General features: G+C 49.2%; 1 protein-coding gene across 1 annotated transcript in view; it reads left to right on the top strand.

Moving 5' to 3' along the window:
* Positions 1-21,675, top strand: part of ZDHHC2 (zinc finger DHHC-type palmitoyltransferase 2) — a 65,860-nt gene continuing 44,185 nt past the window's right edge. The window contains exon 1 of the mRNA XM_066380240.1: positions 1-269. Coding sequence (XP_066236337.1) covers positions 143-269 — 127 coding nt within the window. The 5' untranslated portion in view covers positions 1-142. The remainder of the gene's footprint in view (positions 270-21,675) is intronic.

Below are 21,675 nucleotides of genomic sequence, written 5' to 3'. Positions count from 1 at the left end.
CACGGCGGCGGCAGTGGCCGCAGCGCAGCCGGCCGCCGCCCCCGGGCCCGTGCCGCCCAGGACGCCGGGCGCGGCCAGCCCGCTCCGGAGCCAGGCCCGCGGGCGGCGGCGGCGGAGCTGGGCAGGTGGATGCTGCTGGAAGATGGCGCCCTCGGGCCCGGGCAGCGTCAGGCGGCGGTGCCGGCGGGTGCTGTACTGGATCCCGGTGGTGTTCATCAGCCTGCTGCTCGGCTGGTCCTACTACGCCTACGCCATCCAGCTGTGCATCGGTGAGTGCGCCCCGCGCCCCGCGCGCCGCGCGCCCGACAGTCCGGGACGCGGGGACGCGGGGACCCCGGGCGCCCCGGGACCCGCCGGCTAGCCGCTGCCTGCCGGCACCGCGAACCGAGCAGCCTCCTTCCCCTCCGGTGTCACCTCCATCCCAGCGCACACGCGGCCCCGTCACCCCCTTCACCTTCCGCTACCCACCGCCACCGCGGCCACACCCCCTCGCTCGGCAGGACTGTCCCCGGGGGACCTGCGGGCACTGCCGTCTGCAGCTGCGAGGCCGGGAGGCTGCGCTGGAGGCTGAGGGCTCCACGCTGGGCCCAGACTCCGAGCTGCACCAGACCCGCGCGGGGCATGGTGGCTCGGCCTCGGTGTCACAGCTGTTTCTTTCTGGTTGTCCTTAATCCACTTTTTAAAAATTGGCGACCGCACTCAGGGGCGTTTTTGCTGCCCGCATGATTTAAGGATTACCAGTTGGACACTTTCTAGTTACAACGAGGTGGGGGGGGAGGTTGATCTATTAGAAAGTATTTGGGAAGACATATGCACAATTTAAATGGTACAAAAATAGAAGAAAAGAGGTGGCCATCAGAGGTTTTCTCATCCAGAAAGCCACAGGGCTCAAGTCCAAGTTGTAGGCTGCTGAATTGTTCGGTAAGGTACTTTCAGTGCTGAAGATTTCAAAATAATAAATAAGTTCTTAATACGCACAGTTAGAGACTCCAGTTATGTCCCTTAATGTAGTAAGCAGGCTTCTACCTTCAGACGCGTTGTGAATGCTGATCTGTGTTACACAGCTGCCAGTGAGTTGGGAACGCTTCTTGCATTTGCTGTCCCACCTAAGAAAATGTCTGTGGTTTTGCGCTACCCAGCACTGACCACCAGTCTTAGGTAGGACAAAGAGAAAGGCGAAATAGTGACCTGTTTAGTTGAACCTTTTCAACATAAGCAGTTCCAAAGTTTAAAGATTTGAGGCATAGAAACCTGACTAAAGCCATCGCACCTCAAAGTGTTGCCCCTTGTGAGAAATGGTAGGTGTCGGAAGAATGCATGCAAGCAAAAAAAAATTTGGGCATAACTTTTAAGAGAATTGGGACTAACTTCCAATTCCATATAGTGTAAAGAGTTGACATTATTTCTTTGTTTATTGAACTTAGAAATGATCTTTTAGTTCAAAAGAAAGTGTTTTGTTTTGTTTTTAGAAAAGGGGTGAGTTGTACTGAAATCGTGAAGACAGTGCATCTGAATATGATATTACAGTCATCTAAAATGTATAGGAAGAAAGTTTTCAGAAACATGTTTTTGTTAATATTAAAATCTTTTGCCTTACTAAGATATACTGTGCATATTACATAACAATTGGAAACCTTTGTGGCATTTCATTCCTTTGCCTTCTTAAAAGCAGCAAACAGTTTCAATAATGTATCTGTGTGAAAGAGGGAAGAACCAGAAGGCCTTGGATAGCAAAACAGGCAGCTTGTTCTCCTATATTATCACATTAAGCTAAGAAGCTTAGCCCGATACACTGTCTCACGTCCATCAGGAGGAAGCATGTGACGGCAGGGAAGGGTTCTTCTCACCTTACTGCTGGCGGCCACTGCTCCTGGCCGAGGTGCTACATGGGAGGGCTTAGTTAGGGTAATGGGTAGACAGGTGATAGGGTTGGAACTAAATGGAAATTTGCTATTAGTGGCTGATATTTTCTATATATGGGGTGGGCAAAGGTAGGTTTAGAGTTGTGAGGATGTGAATCCCAGACTTGATACCTGTGTTATTTGATAACCTGCCTGTTTTGGGTTTTTTTTTCTCATATGAACAACTGTGAACCTCCTTTTGCCCACCCTGGTATACGTTCTGTATGTTTAAGATAAATCTAAAGTATGCATGAAACCCACACCACTATTTTACTAGGTGAGAATTGGACTAAGAGGGAGAAGGCCTCTTTTTAAACTGCTGAAGCGACGTGGCTCATTGTCGCTACCTTACTTGGTGATCAAAATAAAATCTTGCATCACTCCTCATCCACCTGCCTCACCTGTACAGTGCCTGTCACATTGAAAGCAGCCAATAAGTGGTTTTGAATAAACCAGTAAATGATTCAGAGGCAGTATCTCTGAGGTTGTCAGAGTATAGATTTTATATTTTTATTGCTATAGAAACAAATAGTAACTGTGTGAAAGGTCGAGATCCTAGAGTCAAGAAGACAGGACAAACTTGAAGATGAACTTGATTCTAGAGACTGACAGTGTAGGGGTGGTAAGCTCTAAAAGCTTGGATAGCTTTGCTTGGGTGCGAAGTTGAAATGAACTGTACGATTTCTTTGTAGGCACTAGGAAGGGTGGCCACTAGGGTGACAGACACACAAAACCAGCCTTCTCTCCTTTTCACAAACAAAGCAAATGGGAATGCCAGCCTTCTCTACCCCCCAGCCCTGCCCCAGCATCAGTCTCGTCTCAGACTGCCCTGCCCTTTGTGGAGGCTTTTTCTCTTGGAACTTGCTGTTTATAATCACATCTTTCATATTTCACTCAAGGTTGGGACCAGAGAGTGGGGGTGGGGGGCTGACAACTAGGTAACGAACAGAACAGAACACTGACAGTAATTTACCCTGATCCTCCTTCCACATCTGCTGTCAGCTGGGGATGACCCTGAACATAAATTACTCCGTGCCCTTTGCTGAGTGAACTGCAATTTAGGAGTAGTGCTTATCCTGGTATCCTTGGAAACCGGCGATAATGATTCTCATTACAGTTAGTTTCTATATTTAACAACGTGGATGCGTGTGGCTCTCTAGGCACTTTGTCAGTTAGCATAATGTTTGATTAGTGTTTGTATTTTATAAAAATAAACTCATATCTCTTCTTGGACCAAGTGTATATAACTATGTGGGAGGTGCATACATTGGATGAGGGTTAGGTGTTGAGGTAAGTTTCCTTCCCAGTCTACCAGAGGAAAGCTAAAATAGGACTGCTAATACTGGTGATTGTTTAGAACATGTTTGTCTAGTTTGTTGATTAACTAGGCTCCTCTATTCATGTTATTTCCTGCCCCTTCCTTCCCCCTCTCTCCTTCCTCTCTCTCTCAACCGCAGCTTCTTTGGCCTGAAAGTCTTTTGATCCTTTTAATTATTAGCTTGTTTTCTATAAACATAAATGTAAAGGGTAAAATGTGTGAGCTGGCACTCTAAGCTACAGAATTGGAGTAAAGGCAGTCTGCAGCCTCAGGCATGCTTGGGTCCCTGGGTTTAGCAGACATGGTTTATATGTTTATAAATCCATTATGGGAGACATTGCATTAACTTTGCTTGTTGAAGAAGGTAACTGAAGTTTCCCCTTTTAAATGCTAACATTTAAACTTGTTTCAACTATTTTAAAAATCATTTTATTTTGTTATACTTTCAGATTTACAGAAAAGTTTCAAGAATAGTACAAGAAACCTACACATACACACACACACTTTTTTTTAAAACCCTGCACCATTTTCTGTTGTGCTTGATTTAATCTCACGTTGTTTTGTACAGTAACCTGCTGTACAGGCTCGTAGCCTAGAAGCAATAGGTCGTACCATATAGCCTAGGTGTGTAGTAGGCTTAGGTAAGTATACTCTATGTTGTTTGCACAATGATAGAATTGCCTAACATTGTATTTCTCAGAAAGCACCCCCTTCATTAAGCGGCACTGGGATACTCAACTCTGCTGTTGGAGCAGAAAAGCAGCCTTAGACATCACTTTAACAAATAAGTGTAGCTGTGTTCCAGTGAAACTTGCCTTACAAAGGTAGTTGGTGGTCCAGACCTGGCCCTTGGGCCATATATGACTTAACCTGGAGTATGTTGGATATTAGCTCATTAGAATATTGAAGATTTCCTCACAGTTTTGCATCTTTATTAATGAACATCTCTCAGATGATTGCAGCGTCTGGTTTTCCACAGTGATTGCTGAAGATGTTCAAGAATTATAAGAATTAGTCTACCGCCTCGGCCGTTTGATTCAGTGGTAGAGCATCAGCCCAGTGTGTAGAAGTCCCAGGTTCGATTCCTGGCCAGGGCACACAGGAGAAACATCCATCTGTTTCTCCACCCCTCCCCCTCTCTTTTCCCCTCCCACAGCCAAGGCTCCATTGGAGCAAAATTGGCCCAGGTACTGAGGATAGCTCCATGGCCTCCGCCTCAGGTGCTAGAATGGCTCCAGTTGCAATGGAGCAATGGCCCCAGATGGGCAGAGTATCGCCCCAGAGTGGGCTTGCTGGGTGGATCCCCGTTGGCACATGCGGGAGTCTGTCTCTCTGCCTCTGCCTCTCACTTCAGACACACACACACACACACACACACACATACACACACACGAATTAGTCTACCTACATGGGGATCAATTTAGAAGATATGCAATCATGTTTTCCTTCTTTTAAACAAACATATTTTTAAGGATAAAATATTTAAATCCTCATACTTGGATACTAGTAAGCCATGATCTACCATTAAGTCAAGTCCATTGCCAGCTCAAGGATGGAGACTGAATGGGGCTCTAAGTTGCTTTTATCATGAAATGAATTTGAGCCACACAGAGAAAGCAGTGTGTTCTTGGTACTGGTAAACTGTCATTTACAAAATGATGCAGGATGTTAAAGCTTTTTAAAGAAAAGAACAAACATGATCTTAAAAATGAAAATTACTACCTAGAATTATTAAAAGAGTCTTAAATGAGATGGAAGGCATATCCATAGAAAACGGATACACATAAAGCATTTAATATCTAAAACACTAAGAATTTTTTCTCGTTGACTGTAATGATGCAAAATATACTTTGTGACATTTCTCGATATTATCAAATATTTTGAAGATTTAAGGGTTTGTGAGTATATCTTCAAATCTAAAATTCAAATGCATAGAATATAATATGCTTTATATTGTTGGTCTGGGCTGCCATTTGACTTAATATAAATAGTCCCTGGGAAAGTAGGAGGAAAAAGATTGCTTAATCGTATCTTGGTTCCATTTAGTGTGTTAGAAAATCTTCTTTCATTTTATATATTCTGTAATACAGCATTATTGTTTGCTATTAATGCTATTAGAGATCACCTATGTAAAACAATTATCCCATTGCTTAGCATGAGGAGGTGCTTAGTAAATGGTGAATGAGTTCATCTCTTTGATTTTTAAGTATTATTCCATGCATTTTTAATATGAAAACATGCAACTATATAAAGTTAATAGGTGAGAGAATAGGGTCTGGCGATCAAACTTCCATTTAAACAAAAGTTTATTTTAAAAAAGTTTGCTTTCAAATGCTTATTGAGACGGTCATCCATGCCACTGAATGAAATACTCACTGCTGAAGGGGTGGTTTCTTAAATCAGAATAATGAACTGTCTCCAGAGAAGGTGTGTTTCCATGAGACAAGAGGAAGGTTATCTTCAGTGGGGTCCGGGTAGGGTTCCATCGGAAGGATCTCCTGAACCCTTGGGCCAGGCACCTTCACGGCAGGGACATTCTAGAGGCCTGAGTAGCGAGTTTTACCTGATAGCAAAGAAAAAAATGTCTGTGGGGGAAATGCAGGCACACACACACACACACACACACACACACACACACACCCCCCACAACCAAAGAAACAAAATCTCTGAAGCCTTCTGTCTGGCTTGGGCATGACTTCTCAGAATGCCACTCCCATAGCAGAGTGGCAGGAAAGCAAAACAGAGAACAAAACAGCCCACTCCAAGGAGCCTGTGAGTTGGTTGCTGGACCAACATAGAAAAGAAAATCAGTAAAGCAAGTAAAAGAGCTGCTGGCGAGCACTCCCGTAGTGATGAGCTTCCCATCGCACTATAAATTTTCCCCCGTGTGAGTATCTCCGAGTAAGGTTTGAGCAGCAGCCTTTGCCCCTGCTCCCAGCGAGCCGGCCGCTTCAGCTCCTCATTCTCGACCGGGTCCTTGGGCAGCTCTTACTCTGCTCCCTGCTCAGGGCCCCTGATTGGGTGGGTGAGACCGAGCAGGGTACCGAGAACTTTCTCTGACAACCCGCTGAATCCATGGGAAGATGGGAGAACCAGCTTAGAAAATGGGCAGCAGCAGAGCTCCCGTTATACCAGAGGAATGGCCTTTGGAAGAGACTGCGGCCATGGTGACCTCACGAAGCCCCTGCGCCCTGTGGCTTTGTAGAGATGGTTCCAGCTGCCTCAGCAGGCGGAGCCGAGGTTCTGGCCACGTCCCAGGCGACAGGGTCCAGCAAGAGCAGGTGTTTGATCTCCTTGGCTTCTATGGTAGAGAAGGTGTCAGGAAGAAAAAAAAAAAAAGACAAATATACTGCTCACAAACATTAGGGGACATTTCAAAATGAATATGAAGCTATAAAATATCCCCTAATGTTTGTGAGCAGTTCTATGTTCCAGGGATTGGATGTATTTTCAGTGAGAAGCCTCTTGTTGTTTTTGTTTGTTTGTTTCGTTTATTTTCATTTTTCATCTTGACAGAAAACGTGTGATTTTTCTCTTCAGAAAACTGAAATGGTGACTTAATATTTTATGCTCTATACTGATGATTCCATATACTTTGAGGATGATATCACATCTCTAGGAAGTGGTGAGTTCATGGGTCCCCCGGGACGCCAGCATTGTTTGTGATGACTGTAGAAATTCTGTCTTGTCTCACTTGCAAAATGATAGATTAGAACATGGCATAGATCCCTAATGCTCTCTGATGGGAAACCAGCTTCCCAAAGATCACTTAGAAAGTCCATTTTAATAATATGTAGAATCCTATGATTTTATATTAGCATTTAGGTATATTTCAGAGAATTGATAAGAGTTGTATAACATAGTTGTATTAATTTTCTTAGTAGTCCATTTGAAAATTGTTGAAATAGTTTTGTTAATTCCTTTAAGGGTGATTGTATTATAATATCTTAATTATTATCTTGGGCAGATAGATGCAGAGAGCGGGAAAGGATGACATTTGTAGAGCTGGGTATGGAGTGAGGACAGCAGGGAGGAGATAGGTGACCTGAATTCTTAAGAAGCATATGGTAGCAATAAAGTAACAAGCTATGATTGCTTGCAATGTTTCCTTTTTAAATGATGTCACATTTTGAAACATTTATGTAGCATTTTTCCCAACTTGCCTTTTCACCTGACTATACCTTTTAAATTCAATCGTAAATATTAGTACCTAAAATGTTACAAAATCCATTTTTATTTCGAAAACACTCTTGAGCAAAAAATATGCTGCGTTTATTATCTTACTACTTCTCCCTGTTCTAAAACGCATCCTTGCGAGTAGATCATTTTAGATAGGCTGTTGATTATATTTTTAAATGCAAATGAAGGACAAGTGTTTTTATTAAGTTGACTGAGTTTTACTTCTTTGCCAGTATTTCTCTGAGGTATCCTGAAATTTCTCCTCACATGGAGTGTAAATTAAGCACTCCTGCTATAGCTAGATTGATTTGACCTTGTATTATTTCACTAGCATGGCAGATGTCCAGAGGAGTATACATCACCAAAATAAACACCATGCAACAATCAAAAAACCTTTTTCTCTAAGTGCCTTAAAATCAAATATCTAGAGTTCAGTAGTTTCAAGGTAGTTTATCTTCACGATCATTTTGTAATAGAATCCTTATAAAGAGCAGTTTATGCATTTCCAAGAAATTTATAGATTTATTTTATTATAATTCAGTGAAATTTGGCAAACTGGAATGCTTTGTCATGCTCGTCTATTTTCTTATGTATGGATAAAATTAAACTTCTGTTTCTGTGTTCATTGCATTATGTAAAGATGGAGAAGGGATTTTTACCATATTTGAAGGATATGTTGGGATGAGGGATCTTAAAACTCGGACAGGAGTGTATTCCTGATCCTTTCGGGGGTCCCGGGGTCATCCTAAAGAGGTGGGTGAGTCTGCAGCGCGGATTTCACCAGATTGGTAGGGATGTGAGAGGCGGTGTGACCGGAACTGCAGTCTCTGTATGCTCAGAGAACAGCGGGAGGACTTCGGCAGAAAGCAGCCTCTGCTCCCGAAGAGCTGATGTTGAGCCAGAAGGAGAGGTCCCGACACCATTTATGAGCAAGGACAAGATTTCAAGTATGAGACTCAAGCTGAAAGTCAAGCTGGTATTGCAGGGGCTGATTTGTGATCAAGTTTATTAGTAGGCGGACAACTGCACGTGGTGGGTTTTAGGAAGAAAGGCAGCTCGGACTTACCTGTTTAACTGTGACTAGTGATTATCCAGGGACACCCAGAGTGGTCAATTCATGTAAAACGATGACTGAATCAAGGGTTTCATTATAGAATGTTTTAAATGAAGTGCAGCTTATTCTCGGACTAGGACATGATACAAATGAAGATAGCACTGAGCCTGGAGTGTCATCGGAGGGCGGGCAGAGAGTAGTGACCCGGGATAGCCCTCTGCCCCACAGCTTGCATTTTACAAACAATTACAAAAGCCAGGAATTGAGTGCATTTCAACCATCTGAAATTTATTGACTACTCTTTCAATTTATTTATTCATTCAGAAATACTAACTACCCTTGGAGATTATATTCTAGTTAGGGGCTGGGAGGAACAAACAAGAAACATAAGTATATAGCTTATATGATTTGTCAGAGGGTCATCAGTGTCACAACAAAAAAACAAAAACAGAAAGCAAGGCGACAGTTGGGAATTAAAGTGGAAGTTTACATTGTAAATATGCTGACAGATGGGGGGGGGGGAGAGGGGAGGTCATGAAATGTAAGCACTGACCCAGAGATGCCCAGGGGAGATGCCCAGGGGAGATGCCCAGGGGAGATACCCAGGCGAGATGCCCAGGGGTTCTGCCCGCTGGTCTTGGGAAGAAATGCACCTCAGGCAGAGGGAACATGGTGTGAAACCCTGAGGCAGGAGTCTGCAGGTACCGTCTGTTGGAGGAGGGACATTTGGAGAGGATCTACAGGGAGCATGTGAGCAAGGGGCAGGGAAGTGGGGGGCAAGGGGCAGGGAAGTGGGTGGCAAGGGGCAGGGAAGTGGGGGGCAAGGGGCAGGGAAGTGGGGGGCAAGGGGCAGGGAAGTGGGGGGCAAGGGCAGAGAGGGCAGTAAAGTATCCGTGATGGGACCTCGCAGACCATCGCGAAGACATTATGATTGGAGAGAAATGGGGACCCACTGCCAGGTGTTGAGCAGTGTAGTGAGTGACACGCTGTGACTTACGTTTAGAAACATCGGTCAGGCCTGACCTGCGGTGGCGCAGTGGATAAAGCATCAACCTGGAAACACTGAGGTTGCCGGTTCAAAACCCTGGCTTGCCTGGTCAAGGCACATATGGGAGTTGATGCTTCCTGCTCCTCCCCCTTCTCTCTCTCTCTCTCTCTCTCTCTCTCTCTCTTCCCCCCTCCTCTCTAAAAAAAATGAATAAATAAAAAAATTAAAAAAAAAAAAAAGAAACATCGGTCAGGCCTGACCTGCGGTGGCGCAGTGGATCAAGCCTCAAGCTGAAGTGCTGAGGTCGCCAGTTCAAAACCCTGGGCTTGCCTGGTCAAGGCACGTAAGGGAGTTGATGCTTCCTGCTCCCCCCCCCCCCCGTGTTCTCTCTCTCTCTCTCTCTCCCTCTGTCTCTCTTCTCTAAAGTGAATAAATAAATAAAAATAATTTAAAAATTTTTTAGAAACATCAGTCTGGTTGCTGTGGAATCCAGGCTACTCCATCGGTCCAGGTGCGAAACGAGGGTGTGACAGACCGTGGGGTTGGGGAGTGGAAGTGGTCGGAGGTGGTCAGATTCTGGGTGTTTTTAAAGCAGAGACAGCAACATTTCCTGACAGACGTGTGAGTTGTGAAGAAAACAACAACAAAGGCATCAAAACGATACCGATGTTTCGGCTCTCTGTGGGGAGAGCCGCCCGGTGGAGGTGGGCGGGGAGGGGGGTGTGGGCATGGACCCAGAGGGGCTCAGGGAGCAGCCCGGTGGAGGTGGGCGCCCTGGGCCGGGGAGGGGGATGTGGGCATGGACCCAGAGGGGCTCAGGGAGCGGCCCTGGGCCGGGTAGGGGTGTGGGCATGGACCCAGAGGGGCTCAGGGAGCGGCCCGGTGGAGGTGGGCGGGGAGGGGGGTGTGGGCATGGACCCAGAGGGGCTCAGGGAGCGGCCCTGGGCCGGGTAGGGGTGTGGGCATGGACCCAGAGGTGCTCAGGGAGCGGCCCTGGGCCGGGTAGGGGTGTGGGCATGGACCCAGAGGGGCTCAGGGAGCGGCCCCGGGGAGGGGGGTGTGGGCATGGACCCAGAGGGGCTCAGGGAGCAGCCCGGTGGAGGTGGGCAGCCATGGGCCGGGGAGTGGGGTGGGCATGGACCCAGAGGGGCTCAGGGAGCGGCCTCGGGGAGGGGGATGTGGGCATGGACCCAGAGGTGCTCAGGGAGCAGCCCGGTGGAGGTGGGCGCCCTGGGCCGGGTAGGGGTGTGGGCATGGACCCAGAGGGGCTCAGGGAGCGGCCCGGTGGAGGTGGGCGCCCTGGGCCGGGTAGGGGTGTGGGCATGGACCCAGAGGGGCTCAGGGAGCAGCCCGGTGGAGGTGGGCGGCCCTGGGCCGGGGAGGGGTGTGGGCATGGACCCAGAGGGGCTCAGGGAGCAGCCCGGTGGAGGTGGGCGGCCCTGGGCCGGGGAGGGGTGTGGGCATGGACCCAGAGGGGCTCAGGGAGCGGCCCGGTGGAGGTGGGCGGGGAGGGGGGTGTGGGCATGGACCCAGAGGGGCTCAGGGAGCGGCCCGGTGGAGGTGGGCGCCCTGGGCCGGGGAGGGGGGTGTGGGCATGGACCCAGAGGGGCTCAGGGAGCGGCCCGGTGGAGGTGGGCGCCCTGGGCCGGGTAGGGGTGTGGGCATGGACCCAGAGGGGCTCAGGGAGCGGCCCGGTGGAGGTGGGCGCCCTGGGCCGGGTAGGGGTGTGGGCATGGACCCAGAGGGGCTCAGGGAGCGGCCCGGTGGAGGTGGGCGCCCTGGGCCGGGGAGGGGGTTGTGGGCATGGACCCAGAGGGGCTCAGGGAGCGGCCCGGTGGAGGTGGGCGGCCCTGGGCCGGGGAGGGGGGTGTGGGCATGGACCCAGAGGGGCTCAGGGAGCAGCCCGGTGGAGGTGGGCGCCCTGGGCCGGGGAAGGGGGTGTGGGCATGGACCCAGAGGGGCTCAGGGAGCAGCCCGGTGGAGGTGGGCGCCCTGGGCCGAGGAAGGGGGTGTGGGCATGGACCCAGAGGGGCTCAGGGAGCAGCCCGGTGGAGGTGGGCGCCCTGGGCCGAGGAAGGGGGTGTGGGCATGGACCCAGAGGGGCTCAGGGAGCAGCCCGGTGGAGGTGGGCGCCCTGGGCCGGGGAGGGGGGTGTGGGCATGGACCCAGAGGGGCTCAGGGAGCAGCCCGGTGGAGGTGGGCGCCCTGGGCCGGGGAGGGGAGTGTGGGCATGGACCCAGAGGGGCTCAGGGAGCGGCTGCATGGATGAGCTGGGCATCTGGGCCAGAGGCTGAGCTGCAGGCATGCATTTCAGAGCACAGAAGTGGGTGTAAAGAGTTAACATTGGGTACATTTGCGCCGCCAGAGGAGTGAAAGTAAATTCAGCAGAGACGAGGACCGAATGTGGTCAGCATTCAGAGAGTCCGAGAGATGAGTAGGTGCCAGGAAGAGGTCTGGGAAGGGGTGCACAGTGAGGTGATGGAAAGCTGAGCCACTGGGGTGTCCTGACGCCTGGGCAGGAAAGGGCAGAGAGGAGGGAGGGGGAGGAATCACCTTTGACAGCTATTTGCACGTGGCAAGTGACGTAGGGACTGAGCTCTGGACAGTGTGGGTAGTGAACTCCTGGTCTAAAGTTAGTACTGCCTAAGGCCGCAAGTTTAATTTAAAAGGTTTACCAAAAGCAGAAGAAACACACATGCCGGTGTATGTTTTCCCGAGACATCCAAATTCATTCAGTCCAAATCGAAAAGTATTTGCTCTGTTCGGTAAGCTTTATTTTCTTATTATCTGAAGATACTCTATAGAAAATGTCCCGAGAGCGCGAACCAGCCTGGTGAGCATCGTGGTTCTGGTCCCTGATTCTCTTCTTAAAGGAGCGAAAGCGGCCGGACTTGTTGCACTGAGCCTTTTGTGAGCGCAGCAGATGTTTTAAGCATCAAGGAACATGAATCTTTCACAAGAGAATTATCTCTTTTAGCTTCATGTTATTTGATCACACAGATGTTGATGAACAAGGTTATAATACTTTTACAGACTACTATGGGATGAATGGTGCCACCCTCCCAAATTCCTGTGTTGAAGTTTTTATCCCCAGACCTCAGCATGTGACTGTATTAGGGACAGAGCTGCAATTTCCAACCTTCTTCAGCTCGTGGCACACATACACTAATTACTAAAATTCTGCACCACACCAAAAAAATGTAAATTTTGCTGTTCTGACAGAAAAGAAAGGGTGTAATTTTTTTTTTTTTTTTTTGTATTTTTTTTCTGAAGCTGGAAACAGGGAGGCAGTCAGACAGACTCCCGCATGCGCCCAACGGGATCCACCCGGCACGCCCACCAGGGGGCGATGCTCTAACCATCCGGGGCGTCGCTCTGTCGCGACCAGAGCCACTCTAGCGCCTGGGGCAGAGGCCAAGGAGCCATCCCCAGCGCCCGGGCCATCTTTTGCTCCAATGGAGCCTCAGCTGCGGGAGAGGAAGAGAGAGACAGAGAGGAAGGAGAGGGGGAGTGGTGGAGAAGCAGATGGGTGCCTCTCCTGTGTGCCCTGGCCAGAAATCGAACCCAGGACTCCTGCACGCCAGGCCGACGCTCTACCCCCGAACCAACCGGCCAGGGCTAAAGGGTGTAATTTTGATTCATTCACAGCAGATGGCTATTGTGCTTGCTGTGGTCATTTCTCTATTTGACAGTCGAAGGGAAAAGAGCTCAGTGCCCCTGGCTAGGTAGTCAGGTGTCGCCTGTTTCAAAAGTTCTTGTGCCACCGGAGAGCTGCACCGCCCCAGCTGAAAATCGCTGCAATAGGACCTTTAAAAAGGTAATTAAGTTATAATTAGGTTACTAGGATGAACCCTAATCTCATGTGAGTTGAGGAAATTTGAGGCAAGCATGTGTAGACTGAAGACAAAGTGACACAGAGAGAGGACGGTCCTCCGCAAGCCAGGAAGAGAGGCCTCCGAGGAAACTGGGCTGCAGCACCTTGACCTGGGATTGCAGCCTCCAGAACTACGACACAATACATTTCCTTTTAAATTTTTATTGACTTTAACTTATTCTGTTTACATAGATTCAAGTGTCCCACCAAATATATCTCCCCCTCACCCTCGTGTTCCCAACACCCTCCTTGCCCCCTCCCCCCAACGCCTTCCCCCTTCAGGATTTGCTGTCCTGCTCTCTATAACGCTGTGTTATGTATATATACTTTCACCAATCTCTTTCCCTTCTCTGATCCCATCCTCTCATCCCCTTTCCCTCTGTCCGCTTTCCTTCTGGTCCCTTTGACCCTGCCTCTGCCTCTATTCCATACATTTCTATTGTGTAGGCCACTGGTCTGCGGAACATTGTCATGGCAGCCTAAGCAAACTAATACACAAATATATCAACCAAATACCCTTTTTATTTTATTTTCTGGACATCGAAATGCAGCCACCTGTAATAAGGATTAAGGTGACAGAATTAATTACAGAAGGCATTTGAACGGTTAAAAGAATAATTTAGAATAGGTAAACTGTTTGCCCTAGTATTCTCAAAATTAGTCAAAATAAGTAAGAGCTGCTGGCCTGCGCTACATAGTCTAAAATTCAACAACAGTTTTGGAGTAACCGGAGCACTAACTAATGCTAATGGATAGGAACTTTGTCCTTTTAAAGAGCAACATGTTAGTAAGTGTATATGGTGCACACACCAGCTGGTGGGAGAATGGAGAAGACGTCCCTGTTTCCGTGGATGCATCAGTCAGCTGGGGTGTGAATCATGAACTAGGTTCTTATCCGCAGCACAGGGACCAAACACAATTCATGAATGATTCCCAAGGTGTTTGTATTGCTTGCAGAGCTAGGGTGAGTGAAAATGGTTTTAGGAAAAGAAAGCAATGATCTCTTAATTTGAGAAGAGATCCAGACAGGAAACATGAGATCCAGCAAATACATTAAGCAGAGGAAGAGATTCAGTCCAAGTACTTATTGATGATGATCTTATTCAGTTCTGTGCACGGCTCTTCTTAGCACTTCCTAATAACATCAAGGAATACATCTAGTATATAAGTAGGTGGCATTTGTGTAATGGAGCTCTATTTTGTTACACGGTGTCTTTCAGTAGTGTTGTTGCCAATCTTTCCTCCACGGGCTACCAGTTTGTGAGAATACCAGATTGGCTTTTGCTGCAATTACATCGACACACACGTCCTGCCAGCTGGTCATCGGAAGTGCTCTAGGTACAGGCAGCACAGGGCAGAGGGCTGATCTGCCCTAAGTTAGAAGGAAAAGGCGTACTGTGGTTCCAGCTGAGATCAAAGGAAGACCGTGTGCCTGAGAAGTTTACCCCATGAATGTATGACGGTGGGTGTAAAGGCAACAGTGCTCCGCAGCGCCCAGTCCGGGAGGCTGAGCCAGGGAACAGCTGCACTCCCCTGCACCTGTTAATAGATACTCTGACCCAGCGCTGTGCTGCAGCAGTTACTGCTGATGCCAATATACTTTCAAATCTTGTCATCCACCCCTTCGAGCGTGCCACTGTCCCTTGGATTCTGATGAACACCATACACTTAAAGGTTGGAATTACAGCTTGATGCAGTTCCTAGAGTACTATGTAAGCGTCAAATAATGTGCACGAGCCTAGAGATGTTGGTTTAATTTTTAAATGTGTCTTGTGTGCTCTGTTATCTACCTTCTGGTTATCTAGGACTCAGCATGTAGCTGCCACCCCCGAAGATAGTTTCAGAAAGTTGTCTATTTCCACGGAGAAGCAAATGAGAAACATTCGTTTTCCTATGTAAACAATCAGATGGCTAATGCTCAGTGGTGAAATAAAAGTACTCTCAGTGTTGTCCTTTGTAATAATTCTGAGTATAGCAGATAATAATAGATTGATCCAAGGATAATTTTCAAAATACACTACAAACATTGTTTCCACCTGATGTTATATATTTTTAAATGCCGAACTAATACAAGTGAGATTTTGCTTGGCACCAATAAATACATATGTACTTACATATAAGAAAGATGCATAGTTATATTAGAGAAGATCATCATCAAGCCCCTTCCGATTCTAAAACGTTGTTCTGGCTCGTGAAGGGAATGTGTTCAGGATCCGCAGTCCCTGCCTGCCCCTTCCCTGGTAGTCAGTGGACAGCCACGATGGGGGAGCCAGGCAGAGCTTCCCTGAGTGTCGTATCCAGCAGACCGGCATGGTCCAGAGGGGCCAGCCCTTGCCTCTCGGGCCCAGGGTAGTCTGGAATTGGAATTGGAGGAGGTTGGAGTTGAAAAGATCCAGGCATTGTAGGCACTTGAGTTGAGCCGTAGCCATGTGTGGACAAGGGAGGACCCACGGGACTAACAGGACAGGCCAGCTCACCTGCGCTGACATGTGCACGACTTGCTGGCACTGGGAATCTCTTCTATTCTAATCTGAGACGGAGGGATTAGAGGGATTATAGGGTTCCCTTGAGTGAGCTTTGAAAGGAGGACTCTAAGAGCGAGGGGCCAGCCCTGCCACCAGATTTCCTTATTTAACTGCCCCGCGTAGCCGGTGACTCAGGAGTGGTCCTTCTCTTTGCCAAAGGGACAGCGGCAGTGAGTTTTTTTCAGAATCACATCACGGGACAAAGTCTTCGTTCCCCTTTCAAAATGGCTAAATGGAAAGACCCGCACATCCCTGTTGATTCAGCGCAAACACTCAGGGAGTGTTCTCAGCCTTCAGCTGGAGAAGTTAGATCTCCGCTGTTCTCAGCCTCCAGCTGGAGAAGTTAGATCCCCACTGTTCTCAGCCTCCAGCTGGAGCAGTTAGATCTCCACTGTTCTCAGCCTCCAGCTGGAGCGGTTAGATCCCCGCTGTTCTCAGCCTCCAGCTGGAGCGGTTAGATCCCCACTGTTCTCAGCCTCCAGCTGGAGCGGTTAGATCTCCACTGTTCTCAGCCTCCAGCTGGAGAGGTTAGATCTCCACTGTTCTCAGCCTCCAGCTGGAGAAGTTAGATCCCCACTGTTCTCAGCCTCCAGCTGGAGCAGTTAGATCTCCACTGTTCTCAGCCTCCAGCTGGAGCGGTTAGATCTCCGCTGTTCTCAGCCTCCAGCTGGAGCGGTTAGATCTCCGCTGTTCTCAGCCTCCAGCTGGAGCGGTTAGATCCCCGCTGTTCTCAGCCTCCAGCTGGAGCGGTTAGATCCCCGCTGTTCTCAGCCTCCAGCTGGAGCGGTTAGATCCCCGCTGTTCTCAGCCTCCAGCTGGAGCGGTTAGATCCCCGCTGTTCTCAGCCTCCAGCTGGAGCGGTTAGATCCCCGCTGTTCTCAGCCTCCAGCTGGAGAAGTTAGATCTCCGCTGTTCTCAGCCTCCAGCTGGAGAGGTTAGATCTCCGCTGTTCTCAGCCTCCAGCTGGAGCAGTTAGATCCCCGCTGTTCTCAGCCTCCAGCTGGAGCAGTTAGATCCGCTGTTCTCAGCCTCCAGCTGGAGCAGTTAGATCTCACGCTGTTACCCTACAGTAGAGCTTCTTAGACATTTAGGGCAATGACTTGGCCGACTGGCTAAAGAAATGTTACGAGAGAAAGAAAAGCGCTCACTTGGGAGATTTTGACAATGGTAAGAAGTACAAGTTACCATTGCAGATCAGACGCCTGTTCCATCTCTCGTTTACGCCCCTGGGGGGTGTACCTCAGGGGTGTGCCTCAGGGGTGTACCACCCTCAAGCATATTCTTCCTTTCCCTCTGCTGGTGAAGGGGACAGATAACCCCTGCCCATCTCCTCATCTTCCTCCCTGTATCCCCATCTCGCTCTTGCCCTGGGCACCCAAAGCTCTGTTCCTACCCCCCAGTTCTTGAATGGAGAGCTCAAGAAGGCCCAGCTCCAAGCACTACCCTGAAATGTAACCAACATTTGAATTAATTTTGTCCGAAGTTGCTAAAGTGATCTGTTTCCGGGTCATGCTTAAGTTGGCTGGTGGAGCAGGGGTGACAAAATGAGGACAGCCAGAGCATCCCTAATCAGAAGTGACAGGGAGTGGCCTGGGTGTGGAAGGCAGGCTGGTGTGTGGGAACAACCACAGAAGGAAGAGCTGCCCAGGACAGAGAAGCCCAGAGGGTACCAGTCTGGGGACACCAGGGACAGAGAAGCCCAGAGGGGTACCAGTCTGGGGACACCAGGGACAGAGAAGCCCAGAGGGGTACCAGTCTGGGGACACCAGGGACAGAGAAGCCCAGAGGGGTACCAGTCTGGGGACACCAGGGACAGAGAAGCCCAGAGGGGTACCAGTCTGGGGACACCAGGTATGACTGACCCTGGGAGGCCGTGGCAGTGCTTTGAAAGAGTTTTGTAGTTAGACAGATTTATCATTATGTTGTGACTTGAATGGTATTCGTTGGAAAACTTATTTTTACCTCTGTGAGACTGTCTTTCCAACTTTTAAATGACAGCCAAGTCTCCTCGCTGAAGACTTGGGGGGAATGGATGAACGCCCTCAGAGCTCCGCAGGCAGCGGAAGAGGAGGGCAGTGCCTGGTCCGCCCTGGCGGGAAGGCAGGGAACTGGGTTGTTGCAAGCTCTAAAGGCTTCTGGGAGCACAAAGTACTGAGTTTTTGTAATATTGTTATTTTGACATATTGTTTCAAGTGTGTTATGCATTAGAAAAGCGTTTCATGGCTAGGCAATACCAAGGCCTAACCACCCCACTGACAAATGATTTGTATAACCTTCTGGACTCTAACCTGTAGTAAGAGACCTTCTGTATCTTGGTTTATATTGTCTGACTTCCTGTGGTTCATGCTTGTCTTTGATGGTACGCTGTGTCATTCCTCAGGAAAAGGTCTGCACTAATTCCTCGGCCGTTTTCTTTAGTGGCTTGACCATTTCTAGCACGTAGTTTAGATCAGTATAGCTGTTAGATATAAATTCAGGAATAGAAGCGGCGGGGGGTGGGGGGGATTGCATCAATCCACCGGCAAAGTCCAGTTCCTCCCGGAATCACACAGCCTCCCATTCCTTATACTGAGATCCTGAAGCCTATCGGGCCCCATTGGAACCTGGCCAAGTCCAGAGGGGGGGCGGGGCGCCTGTGGGAGGGGAGCGCGCAGAAAAGGAGCTCCGGGAGGAGTAGGAAAAGAAAATGGAGTGAAAAAGTTGACTGGTGTGTTGTTTTCTCATGAGGCTAATTTGCTCCCATTGTAATTCACCTGCATTTTTCTGCTTACTCACACTCAAAAGGTCTTGCAGCAATTTATTCCCATCAACTTGACATTTCACTCTGCAGAAAACTTTCGCACTGCTGCAAGCTAAGACTGCACCGTGTGCTGCTTTGCCCAGACCGGGGGAAAGACTCAGGCTAGTGCGTTCTGTTCCGGAACAAGGTCAGCCTGTCCGCAGTTTCCTGAGCGAGAGGATGAGCGAGGGGAGTGGTCTTGGAGGGCTGAGTGGGAGCCAGGTCAGGTGCCACCGCTGAGGCTTCAGGAAGGAGCTCGCACCTTCTTGCAAACTCACGACAAAGCCACGGGAGGGTGTTTAGTCATATGACATCAGGTTACATTTGAAAAGAGATCATGGTTTCTTATTGCAAACTGAGTTTTTAAGGAACTCTGTGGGGATCCAATGAGGACGGGAGACAGCCCGGCACCATGTTTGTGGTTAGGGCCCTTAGGAGTGTGAGGTCTGGTTCTTATGGTGACTGAGGGACTCCCCAAGTGGAAACCATGTGTTTGGGGCCCAACCTCTGCACTGTCAACATTAGAAATGTCTGAACCTATAGAGAACTTTTATGAGTTTATTTGAGCCAAAATGACGACAGTTGCCAGAAAGCAAAGTCTCAATGGATTGAGAAAATGCTCCAGAAAAGGGCAGCTTCACCACTTATATTTTACATCAGAACCAAAGGGGAAAACTTGAGAGGGCGACGTGAGATCCACTGGCCGTAGATTCGGGAGGGGGAGAAAGCAGAATGGGGAGTCTGTGAGATTGGATAAAAAGTGAAACGGATAGACACGTTTCTTTTACATGAGTGGGTGTAGGTGACTTCACAGTCAGTATTTACAGCACAGAGAGATGGTGTTTGGGCAGCAAGATAGCAATGGGGGTTCCATGCCACTCTGCTCTGTGGGGGGTTGTGCCCTGAGGGTCTGGAGGAGGGGATCACTCTGACCTTCCTAATGTATGCTCTTGCAAGTGCAAAGAAGACAATGGGTAGGCTCAGCTGAGGAAAAGATCTGACCTTTGTCAAGGAAGATACCAGCCTAGAGCATGACTGCCCACCAATACTTGCTTTTAGTTAGGAAGCCTTCATTTCAGACCATCCCATGTGATGACTGTAGGCCTCTGAGTCTGTAAGGCCACCATGCAGGCCTCCCCTGAGCTTGTCGGGTTTAGTACGTGGCCTCTTTTCCATCCGCAAAGCCTTGTGCTTATTGTTGTTTCTACTCTAAAGCTACTTCTGTGTCCTTGATGAAACAGTTTCTACAGACCCGCTGATAAGAGTTATCTGTAGAGTGACTTTTGCTCTAGGTTGTTAAGTCTTTGACTATTTCATGGTAGAACTGAAAATCATTTTAAAGCCAGATAAAGTGCAAATTTTTGTTTAAATAATAAAATTAAAGCACAGATCCAGCTAAATATCATAATCAAGGTAAGATATGCTAGAGAGATTGGACTGAAGTCCAGGTGTCCTTCCAGCCTGTGGAATGCAAGTACAGAGGCGGCAGAGAGGGGACAATGTGGGCAAGTACAGAGGCGGCGAGAGGGGACAATGTGGGCAAGTACAGAGGCAGCAGAGAGGGGACAATGTGGGCAAGTACAGAGGCGGCGAGAGGGGACAATGTGGGCAAGTACAGAGGCGGCGAGAGGGGACAATGTTGGACAAGTACAGAGGCGGCAGAGAGGGGACAATGTTAACAAGTACAGAGGGCAGAGAGGGGACAATGTGGGCAAGTACAGGGGCGGCAGAGAGGGGACAATGTTGGACAAGTACAGAGGCGGCAGAGAGGGGACAATGTTGGACAAGTACAGAGGTGGCAGAGAGGGGACAATGTTGGACAAGTACAGAGGCGGCAGAGAGGGGACAATGTTGGACAAGTACAGAGGCGGCAGAGAGGGGACAATGTTGGACAAGTACAGAGGCGGCAGAGAGGGGACAATGTTGGACAAGTACAGAGGTGGCAGAGAGGGGACAATGTTGGACAAGTACAGAGGTGGCAGAGAGGGGACAATGTGGGACAAGTACAGAGGCTGCAGAGAGGGGACAATGTTGGACAAGTACAGAGGGCAGAGAGGGGACAATGTTGGACAAGTACAGAGGGCAGAGAGGGGACAATGTGGGACAAGTACAGAGGCGGCAGAGAGGGGACAATGTTGGACAAGTACAGAGACGGCAGAGAGGGGACAATGTGGGACAAGTACAGAGGCGGCAGAGAGGGGACAATGTTGGACAAGTACGAAGGCGGCAGAGAGGGGACAATGTTGGACAAGTACAGAGGGCAGAGAGGGGACAATGTGGGACAAGTACAGAGGCTGCAGAGAGGGGACAATGTTGGACAAGTACAGAGGGCAGAGAGGGGACAATGTTGGACAAGTACAGAGGGCAGAGAGGGGACAATGTTGGACAAGTACAGAGGCGGCAGAGAGGGGACAATGTTAACAAGTACAGAGGGCAGAGAGGGGACAATGTGGGCAAGTACAGGGGCGGCAGAGAGGGGACAATGTTGGACAAGTACAGAGGCGGCAGAGAGGGGACAATGTTGGACAAGTACAGAGGGCAGAGAGGGGACAATGTTGGACAAGTACAGAGGCGGCAGAGAGGGGACAATGTTGGACAAGTACAGAGGGCAGAGAGGGGACAATGTTGGACAAGTACAGAGACGGCAGAGAGGGGACAGTGTTGGACAAGTACAGGGGCGGCAGAGAGGGGACAATGTGGGACAAGTACAGAGGCGGCAGAGAGGGGACAATGTGGGCAAGTACAGAGGCGGCAGAGAGGGGACAATGTGGGCAAGTACAGAGGGCAGAGAGGGGACAATGTGGGACAAGTACAGAGGGCAGAGAGGGGACAATGTTAACAAGTACAGAGGCGGCAGAGAGGGGACAATGTTGGACAAGTACAGAGGGCAGAGAGGGGACAATGTTAACAAGTACAGAGACGGCAGAGAGGGGACAATGTTAACAAGTACAGAGGGCAGAGAGGGGACAATGTTGGACAAGTACAGAGGGCAGAGAGGGGACAATGTTAACAAGTACAGAGACGGCAGAGAGGGGACAATGTTAACAAGTACAGAGG

This window comes from Saccopteryx leptura, chromosome 4, assembly GCF_036850995.1.
Source record: "Saccopteryx leptura isolate mSacLep1 chromosome 4, mSacLep1_pri_phased_curated, whole genome shotgun sequence".
In the NCBI taxonomy this organism is placed as follows: Eukaryota; Metazoa; Chordata; class Mammalia; order Chiroptera; family Emballonuridae; genus Saccopteryx; species Saccopteryx leptura.
The sequence above is the reverse complement of the archived record's forward strand: the minus strand, read 5'-3'. Positions and strand labels throughout refer to the sequence as shown.